Here is a 19,698-nt window from a genome sequence, read left to right as displayed (position 1 = left end):
AAAAGCTTGAGGACAAATATAAAATACAAAATACAAAATACACTATCAAACTAGTATGACAAAAAAGTGTGATCAAATTAGGATGTCATACCACTACCATATTTAAGCACATCACAACCATGTATTTGGACAGATCACACTTTTTTTGTCAAACTAGTTTGACAGACTTTAGACTTCCGAATAGAGACAAACAAATGTTTTAGTAAAGTTTGCAGTGTTACTATACTTTAGTTAAGAACTAAAGATTATATTTTACAGTCTCGTTTTTTGATGAGGAATCAGCAACTCAACAAGACTGATTTTTAAATAGAGAGGACGCCCTCATTAATAAAAGCCTCTTCACTTTTGTATCTTTTAGAAGGCTTTGTAATACGCATGTGTGAGTTTCTGTAATTATCGCATTGTAGGCTCGCTTTTGTTTGACCTTGGAGGGTCCATAGGCGAAAGAAGGCTATCAACACGGGAGAGAGAACACACGCAGCCTCCAGCCTTCACTACCATTTTACTTTGGATATTATTTAGCTGGCTATTTTCTATTTGATACAAAGAATTTTGAATTTTAAAATGGGAGAAGACAATACGATGATATGGTGTACGAAATATATCCTAATGGTGATATGTGTTGTTGCAATAGCGGTGAGTTCACACTCTTTTATAATTCGGCATTTTCAAATTCTCCACTCGCTGACATCTCTAGGGATGAGAATGTTCCTCTTTAATGACATGTCATACTTATTAACTTGCAAAGCATGTTATAGATAGTGTAGTTTATAATATTTTAGAGGGTTAAGCCGACAGACAATAATGGACCTGGTTCATGTTATATTAAAAAAAAAATAAGTACTGTTTCTTTTTGTATCTTACGTAACGTACAATTTATTTAATTAGAAGAAAAAAACCCATTTGTTTCTTTTTTTAACATGTACATGGATGTACATACAAAATTGTTGACAAAATAGGCAACCGAAAATGTTAAATGCATTTGGTAGGCTAGCACAACAGAGAGGTTCAATGATTTGAATTGTAAATAACGGTTCATTATGTGCACTACACCAGAGTGTTCGCAGTCTACAGAAAAATAATATAATAACCAGGCTGCTTACTATTGTTACGACGACACAAACCTTTCATCGGCTGCCCGTTTTTATTCCGCCTCAGGTTCTGTTTATGCTTTTTGTAACTACATAAACAGATAAGCCTGTGGTATTTGTACGAAATATTTTCACACTACGTTTGAAATATCTACACGCTTGGAAGAATTTGACAAACGCACTCAACACGGGACTAAACACTCGTATAATATTACCATTTTTATCAGTTTATATACATTACTATAGTGTTATTTTTTATCACATTTTATTTTTGTACTATGTTGTTTTGTTCAAATGTGTGACATTTTGTTTGTCTGACGTATCACCATCCACATGGATGCCAACAGATCGTAGAAAATGAAAAGGATCTTTCACAATTATTTGTTTTCTAAATTTGAATTTCTCACTTATAATTTAGTTTCTGAATTACGAGACAGTTTGAAAATTGATAGTACAAAAAAACTGAAATTAAGCACGCGAACTCAGCCCTGCTGTCAATCTTAAGTCTTCAATTGTTCCTAAATTACCCCTCGTTGAATCCTTCCTGTTCTGAGCTTTAAACAATAATTGATTTGTTTTATCCTCTGGGCTATAAAAATATGAATAATTCAAAAAATTTATATCGATTTTTAATGTACTAAATTACACACATTTGCCGAATTAATTTGAATGGTATTGATTTTTATATTGTGAAGAGCGTCTCCGTGTAAAGAAAGTATATAATGTTGATTCAATTGAAACTGTTGAGTATAATACTGACATTTTAAGACAAAATACCGTTTGCTTTTGAACCTATAATAGAATGGAATGGAATTTATGGTGAGAGATCTGAATGTATATTAAAAGACATGAGAAACTTTAATTGATTAAAACCAACAACTAAAATTAGAATATGGGGCGGATTGTCTGAGGTGGTAATACATTACGTGGGTACAATAACACCACTAAAATGAAACGTACTTAGTCAGGCCATAAAACAAGACTATAATGCTCACCTTAAAATAGCAGTCATACTCGAACGATTTGAATTGAATCGAAATTTATGTGGGTAGGTAATTCGTACACTGATAATTCATAATAAGGCTCGCATGAAAAGAAATGATAGTCGGCGAGAAATCTTTAATTCCATACTTAAAATAGAATTCATGTACTGAATTGTGGTAAGCAATTCCAAATTGAATTTAAAAGCAACCTTCTTTACTCAAATTTCAAAGAACTTTTTAGTGGGGAATCCCCGTCTCTTGCTGCGCTTGATACAAGAAGGTCAGCGTGAAGGTCAATAGAGACCTCTCCAGTAATGGAGATACTCCAATTTATAACACGTATTAATAATGCATAATTACAGAGTATCTACAATTACATAAAGCCAATATGGATTACAAAGCTTTCAAAGATTACACTAGTGTATAAGTAACTTTACCTTAAACACTAACTCTATCTATCGACTATCTTTGAAGTGACTATAATTATGAGTATAAAGAAGACGTACTATACGAAATAATTATTAAATTATAATTTGTGAACATATTTGTGATAATATGAATTCATCATTAGTAAAAGCACAAACATTACAAAATGATTACTAATACTATAGTTATCAATGCTATATGAAATATAAAAACGACAACTAGGCGTCTCAACTGAAGAAAGAGGGACTGATCAAGTAATCCATTTTACTTTGCCTAATAATGATATGTATGGACGATGTCAATTCACCTTATCTCTCATGATGATCACATCGCATTATCATTTTGGCATATTCAACTGTGGTATATGTCATTGATGTAATCTGCTGTAAACCAGCAAGGCCTACTGTGGAATTTGTCAAAAGTTAATGCGTTTCTTATCTTGTCAAATCTCTCCGAGGATTCTTACATAATCTTTTAGTTAGAATTAATAGCTTTGAAATCAATAATAAGAAAGTATATAAATATTGTCGTATTGGTTCAGTCTCAACGAAGTTAGGGTCCCATGCCCAATATGCCTGTGAAATAGAAATAGTATAGTGCTATATACCGTACAATTCCGGGATTCAATGCCTTCTGGTCCAAAGTTTGTAGCACTTATGTGGTTTGTGCCACGTCAAAACAGCCAATTCCAATGGGATTTAAAAAATAACAACATATTAACTAATATTATTTTAATTTTATAATTGATAAGAGTTATTTCGTTCGGATAAACATACTGTAATTTGTTTTTGAAGTTTGAGTATTTCAATATCGTCTTTACAATGATCCGTACCGTATAGAGTGGATGATGAGATTGCAGTAATCAGATGTGCATATTGAGAACAAGCAGACGACGTATGTTTACGTGAAATATGTCGCACATGAAAATGAGTGTATCTAATTACTTTAATATTTCTTGTTGATTTTACTCCAACGATTCAAATTTTTCTTCTAAAAACTCCAGTCTTCTTGCTCAGTTAACAATTTTAAGCAATATTTTTATATTTTATACGGCATACGACAATTATCATTCATTGGTAGATCATGAGATTAATAATAAATACGTAAATGATTAATTAACCCTTGACTGACCGTTATGAATAAATAATTCTGGTAAATGGAACACGATTCCAAATGTTTACCACCTGTTTAGGCATTAGATTCCTACACAGTTGGAATCGTAATCAAGTTAATTCTTAAAGCGTGGGTCTCACTAGAGACGCAACGCAATGGCGTACGCGCAACGTAAGCAAGTTCATCAATGACAAGTCACAGTTCGAATAATCCATCGCTTATGATTGGTCAAATCACTTATGTACGTTGCGATACGTCCTTGCGTTGCGTCACTAGTGGGAACAAACCTTAAGCCGATACGCGATCGATCATCTGGTCCTTCCATGGAGGAGAAATCATATAAGTTTCTTCCTTACGGTCTTTACAACGTAAGGTCGTTACGGCCGGGTTAATACATTGTCATGTTTGTTTCCACGTTCTTGTGGTTTTGTTATGACAGGCCAAAATATTAAAGTTGCGTACTGGAATATATAGCCTACTGTTGTAGGTCTAAATGTGTTTTTTTAAACAACAACACCTGCCGCAGCTTGTTACATCCAAACATATATTAACAATACTTCGACTTGTTACTTTATTAACATGACTTGCTGCTACAACTAGTGCTAAATTACGTGTGTAATTCAGAGAGGTTTGTCCTTGGCAGTTCTTCATGTCTGTTGAACTTGATTGTGTCAATGAATAATGGAATATGATATAGATCGTTATCTATCTTATTGTATCCCCCCTTTGTTTCATTTACAGTCAATGTATTCAAATCGCGTCTTTAGAACAAAGGATGAGAGATTATATCACATATTGATAACACGTGGCTGAATGCCAGCTGAACATTAATCTCATACCAAACTCAAAAGTCATAAATAAATAAATATTTATTTTGCCCGAATCCAAGAAAATGTTTTAATTTTAAACAAAATATATTGATGCATGAAAATAAATACATTCTGTACGTTATCAGAATATAATTTATCCGTTTATACTACGTTTATACACGACAAATATGGTATGTACATGAAATCAAAGACGTCATTGGTATATTTTTTGCAGTAACCCTTCACTTTGACATTTATTGATATATCGCCAAGACTGGGTGCGACCGGTGATTATAATACCTGATAACATATACATTGACTTTTAAAATTGCATTTCGAAAGTTGTATCGAGTTAATATGCCGTTTAATAGCAGATCCACGTGCAGTACTATTAATAATAGTAATAATTAATTCAGATAATAGTAATAATTAATTCAGACAACTATTGGCCGTGTAATGAGAGTTAATTATTAACGCATACTGAAAACATCTACATGAATACACACATATACAGTAGTAAGTCAATATTTTAATATTGATACAATTATTTATCGTTGATTGTTGATTTATACAAAAAAATGTCCCCAATTCAAATTTATTGTAATTGCTAAGGATATTTATTTTCCTATTTGATTTGTGTTTTATTTGTAAATGCTGTTAATATATATAGTACTTGCCAGTTCTTATACTATGACGTTATCCAAATTCCTTCACTTGCTGTGAATTATTATTATAAAGGGCTGTGTTGCCCGAAAGCTCGGCTAACTTTTCTGGCTGTTTTAATTTAGCTTTTCGCTTTCTTTTTGTATCTCCATTGAGATCCAGCCACTGATACCCACATCATTGTCATATTTCAGTTATTTGCCTTTGGATTTATATACTGAGATATGTGTGTTATAATTAAATGATGAATTATAAATAATTAAGTGATTGTGTATGATTGAATATGCCTACTGTAGGCCTAATGGTGAAATATATACACCGAGATATGTTTCAATTCAAAGATAATTATTAGCAAAGTCTGTTTTTTTTTTTTTTTGTGTATGACAAATGCATAATTTCGATATTGGAGAATCTTCAGCTTACCGCGGATTGTATGTTTTCCATAAATTAATAGTTACATTCATTTTGTTCAAACATTTCTATTTAACATGAATGCATTTTTTAAATCCATTATTTCTATTTCGTTTGATGCTAAATAGTATAGGCCTCATATCGAGAGGAGGGATGATGTTAAAAGCGCCAACATAAATAGTATAGGCCTCATATCGAGAGGAGGGATGATGTTAAAAGCGCCAACATAAATCATAAAGCCTGTCACATGCATGCTTCACAAATGTCGCATTCCAAATTAAAATGAAATGCGGAATCTCGCTTAAAATTCTTTCTGAATTTGAAATATTTCGAAGATTGGTTAGCGTAGATTGTAAGGTCAGAGGTTAAAGTTTTTTAATGTATTCATATTGATTTCTATTTTTTATACTGGAAAAGTAGACAGAAATTAATTTGTTAATGGATTATATGTCGTGTGCTCATATTTTTGATAGCAGAAATACTTGAACCCGGACTGTTAGTATAATTAATATTATTTTTAGTACCATTCAATAACAATGTAATTAGTAACGCATGTTGTTACCTTAAATGTTAATTCAATTTATTCATAAATTTTTAGCATAATTGATTATGTAAATGAGCTTATTTTGATGATTAGAATGATATGCCTCAGTGACTTCAAATACAGTACATTACCAACCCTCTCATTTTTCATAAAATGATACAATATGTGGATTTCCAGAGTTAATGTTTGGATTTTGTTTTACCGGTCGTGTCACATGTCACTCGCATCAATAGCCCAGGCCTGATGATGATTATGATTTTAACTAAAGGCTAATTTATAGTAAGACTAATTGTTTTAATTTAACGTCCCTGGATACCACACGAGTATCGTATGTGTTCTTAAAATTGAGGGCGCTAAACATAAAATGTACGAAATCAAATAAAGGTGGTGTAAAAATACGTTGTGCTCCCCTGCCCTACAGCCCTACCACAGCATTGGGTCGGTTCCACATCAGATGCCTTGATGTTGTCTCCTCATGTGTGGGGGAATAGGGGTGAACCCCAAACACATGAAGCTCGCATAGCTTTAACTATTGTGCTTCAATTTTACGTTCCGATCAGCATGGGATTCGAACCCATGACATCATAATTTTTGTTTATTTTAAATTCAGAAGGTAACCCATCTGCTGGTAATAATGTCAGTTGATATTCAGGGAGCTTCTTAAATTTCAAGAAAATCAAGAAGAACACGGTTTATTATTTATTACTTGATGTCTGTGATCCAGCAGATTCATATTTGATGAATTTCCTCCGGATTGCATTCAGCCATCTGCTAATAATTATTAAATTTACTAAACGAGAATAGGAGTTTCTAATAACATTATACCGACTTTGTTTCTTGCTAAGCATTAAGCACTCACTCAATGATACTAAATAGAATTAGATTTACATTATATAACAATTACACGTCATCGATATCTATTATTATGCGGCCTAAATACAGCATATTAATGTAATAATAAGTATGTATTGAGGATATCTTGGTGGTGTAGAAATTATAATAAAAAGAAAACCAGCAAAGGTTGTATATAAACTATAGAAAAGACAGACCTATGTCGTGAGATCGGATATACGTGAGAGCATGATCTATAATATAGAACCTAGTTCCATTGAACAACAGACCTATGTCGTGAGATCGGATACGTGAGAGCATGATCTATAATATAGAACCTAGTTCCATTGAACAACAGACCTATGTCGTGAGATCGGATATACGTGAGAGCATGATCTATAATATAGAACCTAGTTCCATTGAACATTTGACACGTCAGTATCTTTCTCGATCCGTGATGATGACAATAGAAAGTTGTCATATGTTACACCATCGATAAGTTTATAGAATTGAGGTCTATATTCAAGACACAAGAAGATACAGTTTATTGTACTAGAAGACATTTTTTTCTCTTTTTTTTATCCAATAGATCGAAAGTACTAAAATTGGCACTTTGGTACTAGTTAGCGAAATGCGTTGTAAGTACTGTATACGAATTTTAGTACTTTCGATCCAAATCAAATTATTTTATTGTAAGTTTGTTGTAATGCCGATTGATGAATCATTTGCAGGTGTAATACGAGGCATTTTGAAACAATCATTTAAATGTCATTAATTTTTCATAATTGTTTTTATTTTTGTTATTATGTTCAATTTAATTGTAACGGAAGCCGTCACAAAGCGTATACCGCCCCCAAGAGTGGCACCGTTTCCTGCGATTCTCACATACAACACAAAGGCAATTAACTATGAGTCATATTGCGATAATCGACGAAAAATTATTAATCATTGTTTTAATGTATTTTACGGCGTATTATTCACGCATTTGTCGTCTTGGTAACCAGCATTATTAGAACATTAATAGAACATATCGTACCTCATGAAGTGTGCATGAACCTACCGTAATTCGACGTAAGTCTACGACGTGTACTTAAGGCGCGGCGACGCACGCGCACATAAACACGCACCCATATTATAATTCCCTCAAATTGTTTACGTTCATGACGACTATGACTTGAACATTGTTTAATTAAATTTAAAATGAAAATGAGGACTAGGCTTTTTGCCAAGTGCCTAATTTTGCCGCGTGAAGTATGAATTAATACTTTTTATACTGCTGTACGTTATTTTGGATAATAAGGTAGTCGGAAAATAGTATTGAACAGCGCCCGCTCTAGGTGCATGTTTCTAAAAGGTGACTAACTTTAAATGTATAGCATTGACTCAATATACCCAACATACCCTCTAATAATCTTTCACTGTACTACGTACAGTATCCCATGTGGGATGGAGATTGTCAAAAGACACGATACTGAAGGACGTTTAACGTCCGCTAGACGTGATACCGAACGGCGATCTGTACTGAAGCTCTGTTTATCAAAGATGATATCATTATTTTAAAAATATTATACCTATAATTAATTATTATTAAAATGACAAAATGGATCGCCTTCAATTAATCTGTAGACAACAAAAAAACAATTCGCAAATGACGTACATTGGAACTTCCTCTACGCACACGAGCCGAAAATTGATAAACAAAATGTAGATTGTAAATACTATTAAAAATACGTATTTTAACTTCCTGTCCGAGTTATATTACTATGTTTTTCTTATAAATATTTTTCTCATTATGCAGAATTATGTATGTGTTTTCACGCTGCTGCTCTAGCCCGCTACGTCCCATTAGGACTACTCAATCAGAAGCTAAAGCAAGCAGCAGTTATAGTTCTAAGGACAGACAGTTTTGTGAAAATGGGAACTCCACTATGATTTATTGATTCCAGTAGACCCAAAAAAAACGGCTGGGAAAGAGTCTATTAGGACATGTCATGCTAAAATTACAAATCCCTATATTCACTGTCAGTGTCAGATATTCATTGAATTATTATCGAAACAGTCCATTAAAGTTTGTGTTTGTAATAGGATACTTCACAATTGAAATATCTAGGGTGATGAAGTGACCCCCAGATTTGACCTTAGCAATAAAATTAACTAAAGTGACAGAAATTGAGTATTCACTTCTTTAACAAAAAAGTAATATTTATTCACATATAAAAAATGAAAAGAAACCCAAAAACCATTGTCTGACAGACAATTTAAGTATTTGTTGCTTTAAATTACATTTTTTCAGGTAAAATAACTATTGTATCTATTATGTGACAATAAAATGACACATTCAAAAACATTTGAAATAAAAAATATTTTTCAATAAGCGAGCAGCGTTTTTTGTAAGAAATATTTCTTGTTATGTCTTGTTTGTAGTACAGTACTGTTATATGATTTTTGCACTATATTTAGAAACCCCTATAAGGAAAGTGTAGGAGTCCGTGGGATAAGATACGGGAAGTATTCGAAACAGACTCATAAGATCACAACCAGTCTACTTAAACTTTGTTTTAAAATTTACTTTGTATAAACAAGATTCAAAATGGCTTTATCCGACTGTATGACCTGTGTGAAATATATGATGTTTGCTTTTAACTTTTTATTTTGGGTAAGTTATAAGAATTACAACTGTATGTAATTAGATTTAGGCCTAAACATTGACGAAGTTAGATAGGCTGTCACAGCTTTGACTTTGTGACCTATGGGACAAGGTTAGACCCCTAAGCTAAACAGCGTCTCTTCGCCTAGTGAAAAGTAATAATGTTTAAAACAGAAAAGTGTGTATATTTTTTTTCTAAACTCAACATGAAGTTATGTTGTTGAAAAGTCAGTTTGTATGTTGATGTTTATAAACTATATTTTGAATGAAAATATTAAAATACATTCGACACCGAAATTAACAAAATGCACTCGTACAAGTGACTTTACTGACTGTACACAAAACCATGACAAATTGAAGGAATTACAGTTAGAACTATTGAGGGGGAACACTTTAACAGGGGCGTTGTCACGGGAAAGTTCTCACTGACAAAGTAGCAGCAAACATTGTCAAACTAAATTTTTGTTCACGTGTGAGTAAGCATTATAGACGATATTCAACGTCATCCGTCACTCTTTCCTTATGTTCATCCCCTACTCCCAATACCATCTGTTCCATTTAAAGTAAAGTGTGTGTTAAATTGTCTCTTCAGTGCCATGATTATAAAATATAAAATGTTAATATTATTTGGTTACATTTTAAAATGTCGGCATTTAAGTAATACTTAAATGACGTTTAGAAAAGACTACAAAAGAAGGAAGGAATGGATTGACATGGTTTTCTTCTATTACTTCCTGTTGTATTATTTGCATTGTAAGCGCGTGTTCCCTTGGCTATTTTTAAATGTTTTCCCATGCATTTTATTATCTCAGATAAATCACTACCGGTACTATCTCTACCCAGCAGACATCTTTGTTACTGTAGTACTGTAACATCAACACCACTTAGCAATGAAATCGTGGTTAGGGCACTGAATGTTTTGACTCTATTCTATATGACAAAGACAAATAATTATACACAAGATGCTCTACACAGAAAAAGTTTTCAAGAAAAAACAAAATCTCCTGGATTTGAACCAGTGCCATATTGGATAGGTAGCCGAACATCTAAACCACCAACAAGATATAGATCCTTCCAGTAAAATATTCTTCCCTTGTTTAATTAATACACCCCTCCCCCTTTTTTAGAGTGATATGGCGCGTTCAATCATTTCTAGTTACCACAATAAAAATAAAAAAAGTTAATTGGAATTTGATGGTACAGTTTAATAATGAAACTAACCTGTGTATACTATACGTGTAATGTGTTATTTCATTATTAATTACAAACAGTTAAACAAAAACAATGTGAAGGTCTCCATTTCACGGCAATTAAGTATTACATTAGGCTATAGACACTACCGAACAAATTGTACATATTTACTCCATCGGCAAAATGGGTATGCTGCGGTTGTGGAATTTAACGAACATGCGTTTTAATGGAACCTGTGTTAGTAGAATAAGGTCAATAAAATCACAGATACGGACCATCGTCCATCCACTAAATCGAGTATATTTAAAAAAATCCAATTTATAGATGTGATCGAATTTAACGTTAAAAAATAGTTTACTCAAAAGAGTCACATTCGGTTCAGACGTTGTTGCTATTAATTTCCTAGATTGATCGTTTTATATGCATGCTTGAATGAAGTATGTCTGCAGTTGGTTGACTCACTAATTTACTGACGGTATCCTAGCCATAATTCCTTATGTCCTTATTTCGTTGGTCAGTGACCCGTATTATGTCTATCATGTTTAATTGCGCAATAGGCCTAAATTTTAAATAACTCTGATATTTTGTTGATTTTTCTATAGTCTAAAATACTGAATATCCAGCAAACGCTTGGTTCCTACTAGAGACCCAACACAATGGCATAACGCAAAGTGAGTTGACCAATCACAGGCGATGGATTATTCGAACTGTCGCTTGTCATGGACAACACGATTGCGTTGCGTTTACGTCCTTGCGTTACGTCCTAGTGGGAACCAAGCTTATACTATAACGTATACACGTCAACAAACGCGTCATATCCATGTTCGGCTACCATGGTAACATACTCTTGCCCATCAACAACACAGAGTAGCAAGAGTCTTGTTGTTGAACCATACCACTCTCAAAATAACATTGGGCCCAAAAGAAACACTTGGCGATTAGCTTAATGACAGTTTCTCTGTTGTCTGTGGAATGAAGGAAGAGGAGCCAAGAGATAAACCATAGCCCCTTCTTGCACTATTAAAATAGTCGATTGATATTGGGGATGCCCTTTGACACGCTGTTATGTTACAGTAAACAAGTCTATAAATATCGTTAAGTGCCGATTACAGTACTTTTGATTTTATACTCTTTTGAACTTTTAGGTTTGCCAATGATTTAAAGTCTTGGGCTTGGCGAAAAAGGAAAATAAAATCTTACTTTATGAGGCCTATTTCTAATTGGTATCAAAACAAATCCCCTCTTGCAAAATTGAAGGAAATTAGAAAACTTTTCAATTATATGGGAATCGAATAGGGAACCACTCGACAATACCACACCCATCATGTGAAACGACTAGGAAACTAGACATGTTGTTAAAGGAAAGTGCTTTTGATTCGGAGGAAATTACTAAGAATTTAAGTACGTCAGTCAATTAACAAGTCCTTCAATTCTGTGTTTAGAAAGGAAAGACTGACCATAAACTACAGGACTTATCGTTTCCTTCCTTGTTTTGATAATAGACCATTCTATACCAACATGGCGGCTCACTGATCACTTTCTGCGCACTTGAAAACACAACAACTCGTCAAAAATTAAACTTTGTAACAGCAAAGGTTGAAGCTTGGTAATTCCAAGTCCGACGTACGCGCAATGCAAGTAATTTGACCAATCACAACGTGACGGATCAACTGTAATTGGTCAACACACTTGCGTGCTTTCTTGCGTTAAGGAGTAACCAAGCTTTATTTAAAGCGTGGTTCCCACTCGAACGCAGCGTAACGTAACGCAGCGACGTATCGACGCAAAGTGCTGTATTGCGTAATCACAAGTGGGAACCGACGATGCAACAGGGCTGGAAACATCGCAGGTTTGATTTCACGCAGGCGAGGGCAAACACAATTATTCGAAGGGCATTTTGTTACGTTGCGTTGGTTGCGTTACGTTGCGTCGCTAGAGGGAACCACGCTTAACCAACCATGACGACGCGTTGCGTCCTCCTAGTGGAATATGACATACTACAGTTAAACACATTTAGCGACTGTCCCGGCGACTGTAGTAGCAAATCGATTAAACACATGATCTTTTGACTCACGCTTATGTTATTTCTGCCAATTTTAGCGATTTATTTTTGGCATAAATGTATTTTCCATATTTTCACAGTAGGCTATAGTCGATTAGACCACCATAACCACCGCATGTAGATATTTCAATACGTTGCCTCCGATGTCCACTGCTCGCCATGAGCAATTCATTGGAATGGCGCTACAAATGGAAACATGCCGCTACCCGTCCCGCTATCCGTCCCGCTACCTCGAATGTATTCCTTTATTATTACCATATAAAGCATTTTGTTCAACTTGTTTATTTGCGACGATAAGTAGTTTCTTTGTTTCTGTGTTTTACATAATACTTATTTATTCTACTTTTGAATTCTAAACTTAGTGCTTTTCAACAGTATTTTAAAAGTTATCAAATCTTGCACTTTAATCAATCTATAGCGGCACTTGTCTCTTTCGTTCTTGGCCTATGCAAAGGGAATGGACAGTTATCAGTCAATACTATTATAAGTTACCCCTGATTTAAAAAGTTTGATTTACTCGTTATATAAATTCGACAATATTGCTCTATTACGAGGTACATGACTTTTAACATTATGGTCTCCTCCACGCGATCCAATTACCATACCCCAGATTACTATGGAACGTACCATTATGTAATAGGGGATCGTTCATCTACAAAATTTAATTTAGCTCATCAAATACTTTGAATTACATGCCGCTAGAAACTTTTCTTTAGACCGGTAGAGTTGTGTTTTTATTATTGTTGAAGAATGTTTTTACATTTGAGTACGAGATAGAGAAAACATAAAATGTTTAATCTTTTTATATTATATTTTCTCTGTAGTTATGTGGATGTGCACTGCTGTGTGTGGGTCTATGGCTGTGTTTCGATCCCACAATGCGTGAGTACACGTACGCGGCAGAGGAGTTAGAAGAGTACTACATAGCAGTGTACGTGTTAATTGGAATCGGCGGATTGATGATGCTTATTGGGTTCCTTGGTTGTTGTGGATCTTGCCTTGAAAACACTTGTTTACTTGGCACAGTAAGTACACACTTATTTAAAAATCAAACATTCCTTTAAAATCTTTAAATATTCATCAAGATAGATGGAAGAACAAAAATATGAATAATATGAATATCCTGGCCAGGTTTACTTTACTAATGTTTTAAAACAATTGTTTGTTGATATTTTCAGTTCTTTTTCTTCTTAATGCTGATTTGCATTGCTGAAGTAGGAGGCGGGTTATTTGCATATTTCAAACAAGAGGAGATTGAAACACTTATTCAAACAAGTAAGTTAATTGTTATTAACTGTAAAATATCGTAGAAACTTTCCAAAATCTTTGGTTAGATCAGACAAATATAGAGGGCGCAAAGCTACGACAATGCTCGACTTCTTTTCTGGCTGCTCTATTTGGTTCTCGATCCACAAGTTATCATTGTGATATCTTTGGCTAAACCTTTGTCTACATAAAACTAATGATTGCTTTCTATATTGTGACGTTAACTGAAATCATCGGTATATGAATAGTCAATACTTTACGATTCGCTCCCGTACGACAACTGAAAATTTTACTCTTTTTTTTGGTGAGGGATATTATGTAATAATATAATAATTTCCATAATTGGACATCTGATTCATTTCTTTTCATTTAAAAATAGAAATGCCGACATCTCTAAATAAGTACGATTCTGATAAACAAGTCAAGGAAGCAATTGACAAAATTCAACTTGATGTGAGTATAATTATTAATTCAGATTATGTAACATTATAATCATTAATAAATCAAGAAAGCATTTTAATCGACTGTAATTTTATTTTTTTTACAGTTTTTATGCTGTGGGGTAAACGGTCCTATCGACTGGAAAAATACGACTTTTTTCCAGGACAATGATGTGCCAGTTTCGTGTTGTATAAACCGGCAGAAAACCGGTGAACGATCGTGTACCATGAAGCCTCCTCCAAACGTGAATAAAGATACTGATTTTACATCACTAGGCATTTCTCCTGATGTAAGTTTTGTATTGTGTTGAATTATCATTATAATTAAAGATTTGATTAATGAATGTTTTATTTACACAGTTCTACACCAACTAATGCTTGCTTCCCACTAGAGACGCAACACACTGGGCGTACTAATGCTTGGTTCCCACTAGAGACGCAACACACTGGGCGTTTTTGACTGGGGCAAATCACTTGCGTTGTGTCTCTAGTTTTTCGGACGCAACGCAACGACGACATAGGCACAACGTAAGTGAGTTAATCACAATCACAAGCGATGCATTATTCGAACTGTCACTTATCATTGGTCAACACACTTGCGTTGCGTTTACGTCCTTGCGTTGCGTCTAGTGGGAACCAAGCTTTAGCAACCGTGCTTAAAACTTCATTCATTTAACATGATTTTAACTGGTTTTAGTTTGTTAACTTTTTTTTTAATTTAAAAATTGTTTTTTTTTTGTAGGGGTGTGCAAATAGTTTGTATAAAGCACTGCAGAGCAACGTCACGCTGGTCGCTGGACTTGTCATTGGAATTGGTGCTGTTCAGGTAAGTGCCCGGATCTTTTCTAATATTTACGGGATTACCACTGGACTTTAAAAATAGTATATCAACGAAGGCAATCACGACGCGATGGATCGTCCGAACTGTCGCTTGTGATGGGTCAACTTAGGCCTACTTACAGTTGTGCCTATGTCGTGCAAAAATAGAGCAACGCAAGTGATGTGACCAATTACAAGCTATGGATTATCCGGACTGTCGATTAGTCAACTCACTTGCGTTGCGTTTATGTTCTTTGCGTCTCTGTGGGAACCAAGCTTTATCTATAATGCATGCCTTATACATCACACTGTTATGATTGATTCTAATTCTTCATTCATTTATTTATTTTTTTTCCTGTAGGTGTTGGGTATGATATTTTCAATGTGCCTGTGCTGTGCCATCAGGAATTCAGACAAGAATTACCCTGTTTGATCCTGTCGTTCTAATCTAAGTAATCGTTCTAAGTATTCTTAAGTAAACGGACCACGCATTGTGTAAGCTTGTATTTCAATTCTCAATTTTTGTTATCAGCAGCGCGCGCGCAGTGTTTTCGTCCATGTCACGTGAGCAATTTATAAAATAGTATTCCATAATACACCAGTAATATACAACAAATAAAGATGTTTAACTAGCTATAGGTTTTGAAATATGACGTAGTTATTGATTATAATTCTAGCTAAATAGACCCAATTAATTATTTTGATAAGACTAAAAGAAAACTAAAAAGATGGTGAATATATCTTAAGTTTTAAAGAAAATGTGCACATACCACAGTAGTCAAAATGTATATAGATTTGGGGGTGAGGAGGGAGGAGGGGGGAGGGGGGTGAGGAGGGAGACAACTCGCATTTATAAATCATGTTTGTATTTTTTATATTGTGTGTAATAATGTTGGTGAGTTCGAGACAAATTCTTATAACAGGTTATTAATATTTGATAATAGATGTTTGAACTACTGTTTTCTTTGAAGATGATACAAATTTCTGATATAAACAGAATAAAAATGACAACACACTGTCGGCCTCGGTAATTGGTCAAAATTATGTACAAAATTCCTGTAGTGACTTTCAATGACCAATAAGATTGTTGTTTTCACGGCGGTCGGCCTGGTATTGAATGTGTTGGATGAAAGTGTTTTAACTGTTTTATTCCCGATCAATATAATTCAATTCCCAATTTGTATGCATGTTTGTAACATAATATTTTTGTAATAATATGTAGATATGCATTGATACGTATTGTGTGTATATTATAATATTGTATTTTTAATGTCTTAGAAGACCAATATATGATTTTATTACTTCTTAAGTATTTATTACATTGTTGGTATCAATTAAATTATTCTAACAACGAATGAATAAAACAACATTAATTGCACGCGTCATCACAGCCGATGTATCACTATTTACACGCGCATTGACGTCATCAAATTTATACTGTAGTAGGTAATTGTTATTGATAATAAAATGTTATTATTTTATAGTTTGCTAATGTGATCATTTCATACTTGTTAATCAACAAGCTTGTGTATTTTTAAGGAATAATATTATACAAAATACAATAGTGTAACCAACCTCAACGTATGGCCTGACGTAAACGCATTTGCTCTCTAAAAAAGTGTACTCACTCCTCTATGGTAGGCCTCTTGTGTACGAACACTTGCGTCAACTGTAAACGCGTTTATGGTAGGCCTCTCGTGTACGTACAAAAACGACGCGTCAACTGCAAACGCGTTGAATTCCACAATCGAGATGTTTCTCAACCGATAATTGTACGTAATTTTATATTAATAATGAAATTAAAACCATGTTGCTTTGTATATCATATAAATAAGTTGTACAATAAAGCAAACCGTTGTAAAAATCTGTCTTCTCAGAAGTGTATTTTTATGCTAGTATCAGTTCTCCTGGCTGTAGAACAACGGCGACGCTAATAAACTCAACAAGTAGGCCTACAGTGTACGTAAATGGTAAGTTTTCAATCAAAAGAAGATGAAGCATTACTTTACCCTTTATCTTTCTTGTACTTCTTCTTGTAAGCTACCTCCTTAATCCATAACAAATGCAACCTAGAAGAAACGTACTTGTATTGCTGAGTTTCTTGTAATATTTATCTTCTAGGTGATATTAATACTAATAGCTCCGGTGCTACATTTTGACCATTGCCATGGCCAGCACAGAAGAATGATTTGGAATCAAGTAAATGAAACTATGCAAATTCCAACGTGAATTCATTTGAATACTGTGTATTGACATCCAGTCAACTGTACGTACACCACAGTCATTCAGTCGGTTGACATGTGTCAATCAATCAGTGCAGTCTGTGTCTGAGACACGTGTACACAGAATGTTATAGCTTTTCCCCGCCCCCTTTCTTTGTGGTAAAGTTACGTAGAAACAAACGTCATAGCATTAATATTGCTGATTCGTTAATAGTTCACATTGCCTCGTTGCTGATTGGTTGCTGCTTGCCGGCACGCGCGAAAGTATTGAAAAAAAAGGTTTTCAGACGGTCATCATTATTCGGCGGCGGTTAATGCACAACCACAGCAGCTCAGCAGAGGTGCAGAGACATTATTATTTAGGCTATTATAAAGCTGATTTTTCTATTTTAAAAAGTCTGTTTTATCTACATAAACCATGTCAAATAACAATTCATCAACGTAAGTTGTGTAAAACCTACCCTAGGCTAGGCCTAAGACTATAATATATATAAGGAAGGGGAAGAAACACCGTCAGGCACTCTGCTGGCAACATGAGTACAGTACAGTACGTGCAGTGATCGACTGCACGTGCAGTGATCGACTGCATGTGTGTGTACGGGTTTGTGTGACGCGTGTGCAGGAGGCTGGTGGTGGTGTATCAGTAGGCCTAGGCTGCCAGGCCTGGTTTAGGCCTATGTTAGCCTAATGTATTGGTTACAGGTATACAATTTAGTTCAAAACTATTATTGACTGCGTGCAAATATCTGTTTCAAATTTTATAAAAAATATTTTATTTTTAATTATCCATAATTTTATTTTCATCCGACACTTTCAGAAAGCTTGGAGATGCAGTAACTGTAAGTGAATCAGCAGAAGTAGCAGAAAAGGTTAATATAGAAGCAAAACTGCCTACTGATTGTCCATCAGAAAACATACAAGACAAGGAACAAAATGTAGGTAGGCCTAGGCTAGCCTAGCTAGGCCAGGAACAAAATGTAGGTAGGCCTAGGCTAGCCTAGCTAGGCCAGGAACAAAATGTAGGTAGGCCTAGGCTAGCCTAGCTAGGCCAGGTAGCAAAGGAAATATTAATTTACACTACAAAACATAAAAAAAAACACAGTAGGCCTACTTACATTTTTTACATCTAACCCTACAGCTAGCAGCCCATGCATGCTAAGTAATACAGTATCTTAAAATGTCATTATGGTTGCTGCTGATACTGGTAACATTTTAATTAATATTTCATTATTGGGGGATTTTTAGATTCAATAAAAGAAAGAGAAATATCCAAGTTCTATCCAGCCTCCAAAACAAAAATATGTTACATAATATAATAAGACTTTAGCATTCAGCCCATACATGAATACAATTATGATTTGTTATATTGTCTTTTAACAGGATGTTGATAATGAGAGTATTGAAGATCAAAACACAGATGACACAGGTATTAAAGAAGAAAAATTGCTCATTACCATCTTTACTTGGTGATTCTATAGTTGAGACATTTTAAATTAAAGTATATTTACCATATACATAAATATTAGTAAAGTAAAGTAGTAAACATGGTAGTAGTGATATGCCCAAATATGGTAATGGTATGCCCAAATATGGTAGTGATATGATGTCATCATGTCCATATTTAGGCACATCACATTTTTTGTCACATAAAGTTGAAAGTGTAGACAGAGCTTTACAACATTCATGTATACTTGTGTATGTGTACTTTCTTTTTCTAAATGTAAGCACAAAAATATAAAGCATATGTTACTCGGTGCGTTTCAGTTTCTCATTTAGTGTAAAAAAATATAACAATAATTTTTGTTACAGAATTGCTTCATGATGATGATGCAACAGAAGATGTGGCAGACAACAATGATGTAGCAGCAGATAATGTAGCTGCTGAATCCACTGAAACAACTGACAGCAACAAAAGAAAGCTGCAGGATGAAGAAGTTGTAGCAAGTAAAAAGCTTAAATCAGACTCCCAACAAGAAACTGCTAACGTTGAGGTTGCATGTGAGGAGTAGTTATAAATCATACAGCATGTCATTAATATGCAATTTGTATTACTGTTTACTCAATTTATTTAAATATGATATGTGTTATTTATTAGAGCACCCACTGAATAGGTTTGCATAATCAGAGTTATATATTGCATGTAACACTTTTTATCATGTTTCATTATTTAATGTTTACTT

At 34.2% G+C, this 19,698-nt stretch overlaps 2 protein-coding genes across 3 annotated transcripts; both read left to right on the top strand.

Moving 5' to 3' along the window:
• Positions 1-414: 414 nt before the first annotated feature.
• On the top strand, positions 415-16,115 carry LOC140055077 (CD9 antigen-like). Of its 2 annotated transcripts, none has more exons than XM_072100275.1 (7): positions 415-636; positions 13,596-13,796; positions 13,950-14,046; positions 14,417-14,490; positions 14,585-14,767; positions 15,220-15,303; positions 15,658-16,115. In XM_072100275.1, the coding sequence occupies exons 1-7, from the start codon at positions 565-567 to the stop codon at positions 15,727-15,729; spliced, it is 783 nt and encodes a 260-aa protein (XP_071956376.1). In that variant the 5' UTR covers positions 415-564; the 3' UTR covers positions 15,730-16,115. The 2 variants fall into 2 exon arrangements, with proteins under 2 accessions (XP_071956376.1, XP_071956377.1); XM_072100276.1 differs by lacking the exon at positions 415-636 and adding an exon at positions 9,368-9,527.
• A 1,684-nt stretch (positions 16,116-17,799) lies between these two features.
• LOC140054037 (uncharacterized) lies at positions 17,800-19,689 on the top strand. Its single transcript, XM_072098844.1, has 4 exons — positions 17,800-17,959; positions 18,336-18,453; positions 18,899-18,944; positions 19,328-19,689. Exons 1-4 carry the CDS (start codon positions 17,937-17,939, stop codon positions 19,525-19,527), a joined length of 387 nt encoding a protein of 128 aa, XP_071954945.1. The 5' UTR covers positions 17,800-17,936; the 3' UTR covers positions 19,528-19,689.
• The last annotated feature ends 9 nt before the right edge of the window (positions 19,690-19,698 follow it).

The sequence above is a fragment of the Antedon mediterranea genome, chromosome 7 (assembly GCF_964355755.1).
Source record: "Antedon mediterranea chromosome 7, ecAntMedi1.1, whole genome shotgun sequence".
In the NCBI taxonomy this organism is placed as follows: Eukaryota; Metazoa; Echinodermata; class Crinoidea; order Comatulida; family Antedonidae; genus Antedon; species Antedon mediterranea.
This window is presented reverse-complemented; position numbering and strand designations above follow the sequence as displayed.

Coding starts and splice junctions, on each gene's coding strand:
- LOC140055077 (XM_072100275.1), top strand. CDS start 565: ATGGGAGAAGACAATACGATGATATGGTGTACGAAATATATCCTAATG. Junction 14,768..15,219: donor CACTAGGCATTTCTCCTGAT/GTAAGTTTTGTA, acceptor TTTTTTTTGTAG/GGGTGTGCAAATAGTTTGTA. Junction 15,304..15,657: donor TTGGAATTGGTGCTGTTCAG/GTAAGTGCCCGG, acceptor TTTTTCCTGTAG/GTGTTGGGTATGATATTTTC.
- LOC140054037 (XM_072098844.1), top strand. CDS start 17,937: ATGTCAAATAACAATTCATCAAC. Junction 17,960..18,335: donor TCAAATAACAATTCATCAAC/GTAAGTTGTGTA, acceptor CGACACTTTCAG/AAAGCTTGGAGATGCAGTAA. Junction 18,454..18,898: donor TACAAGACAAGGAACAAAAT/GTAGGTAGGCCT, acceptor GTCTTTTAACAG/GATGTTGATAATGAGAGTAT.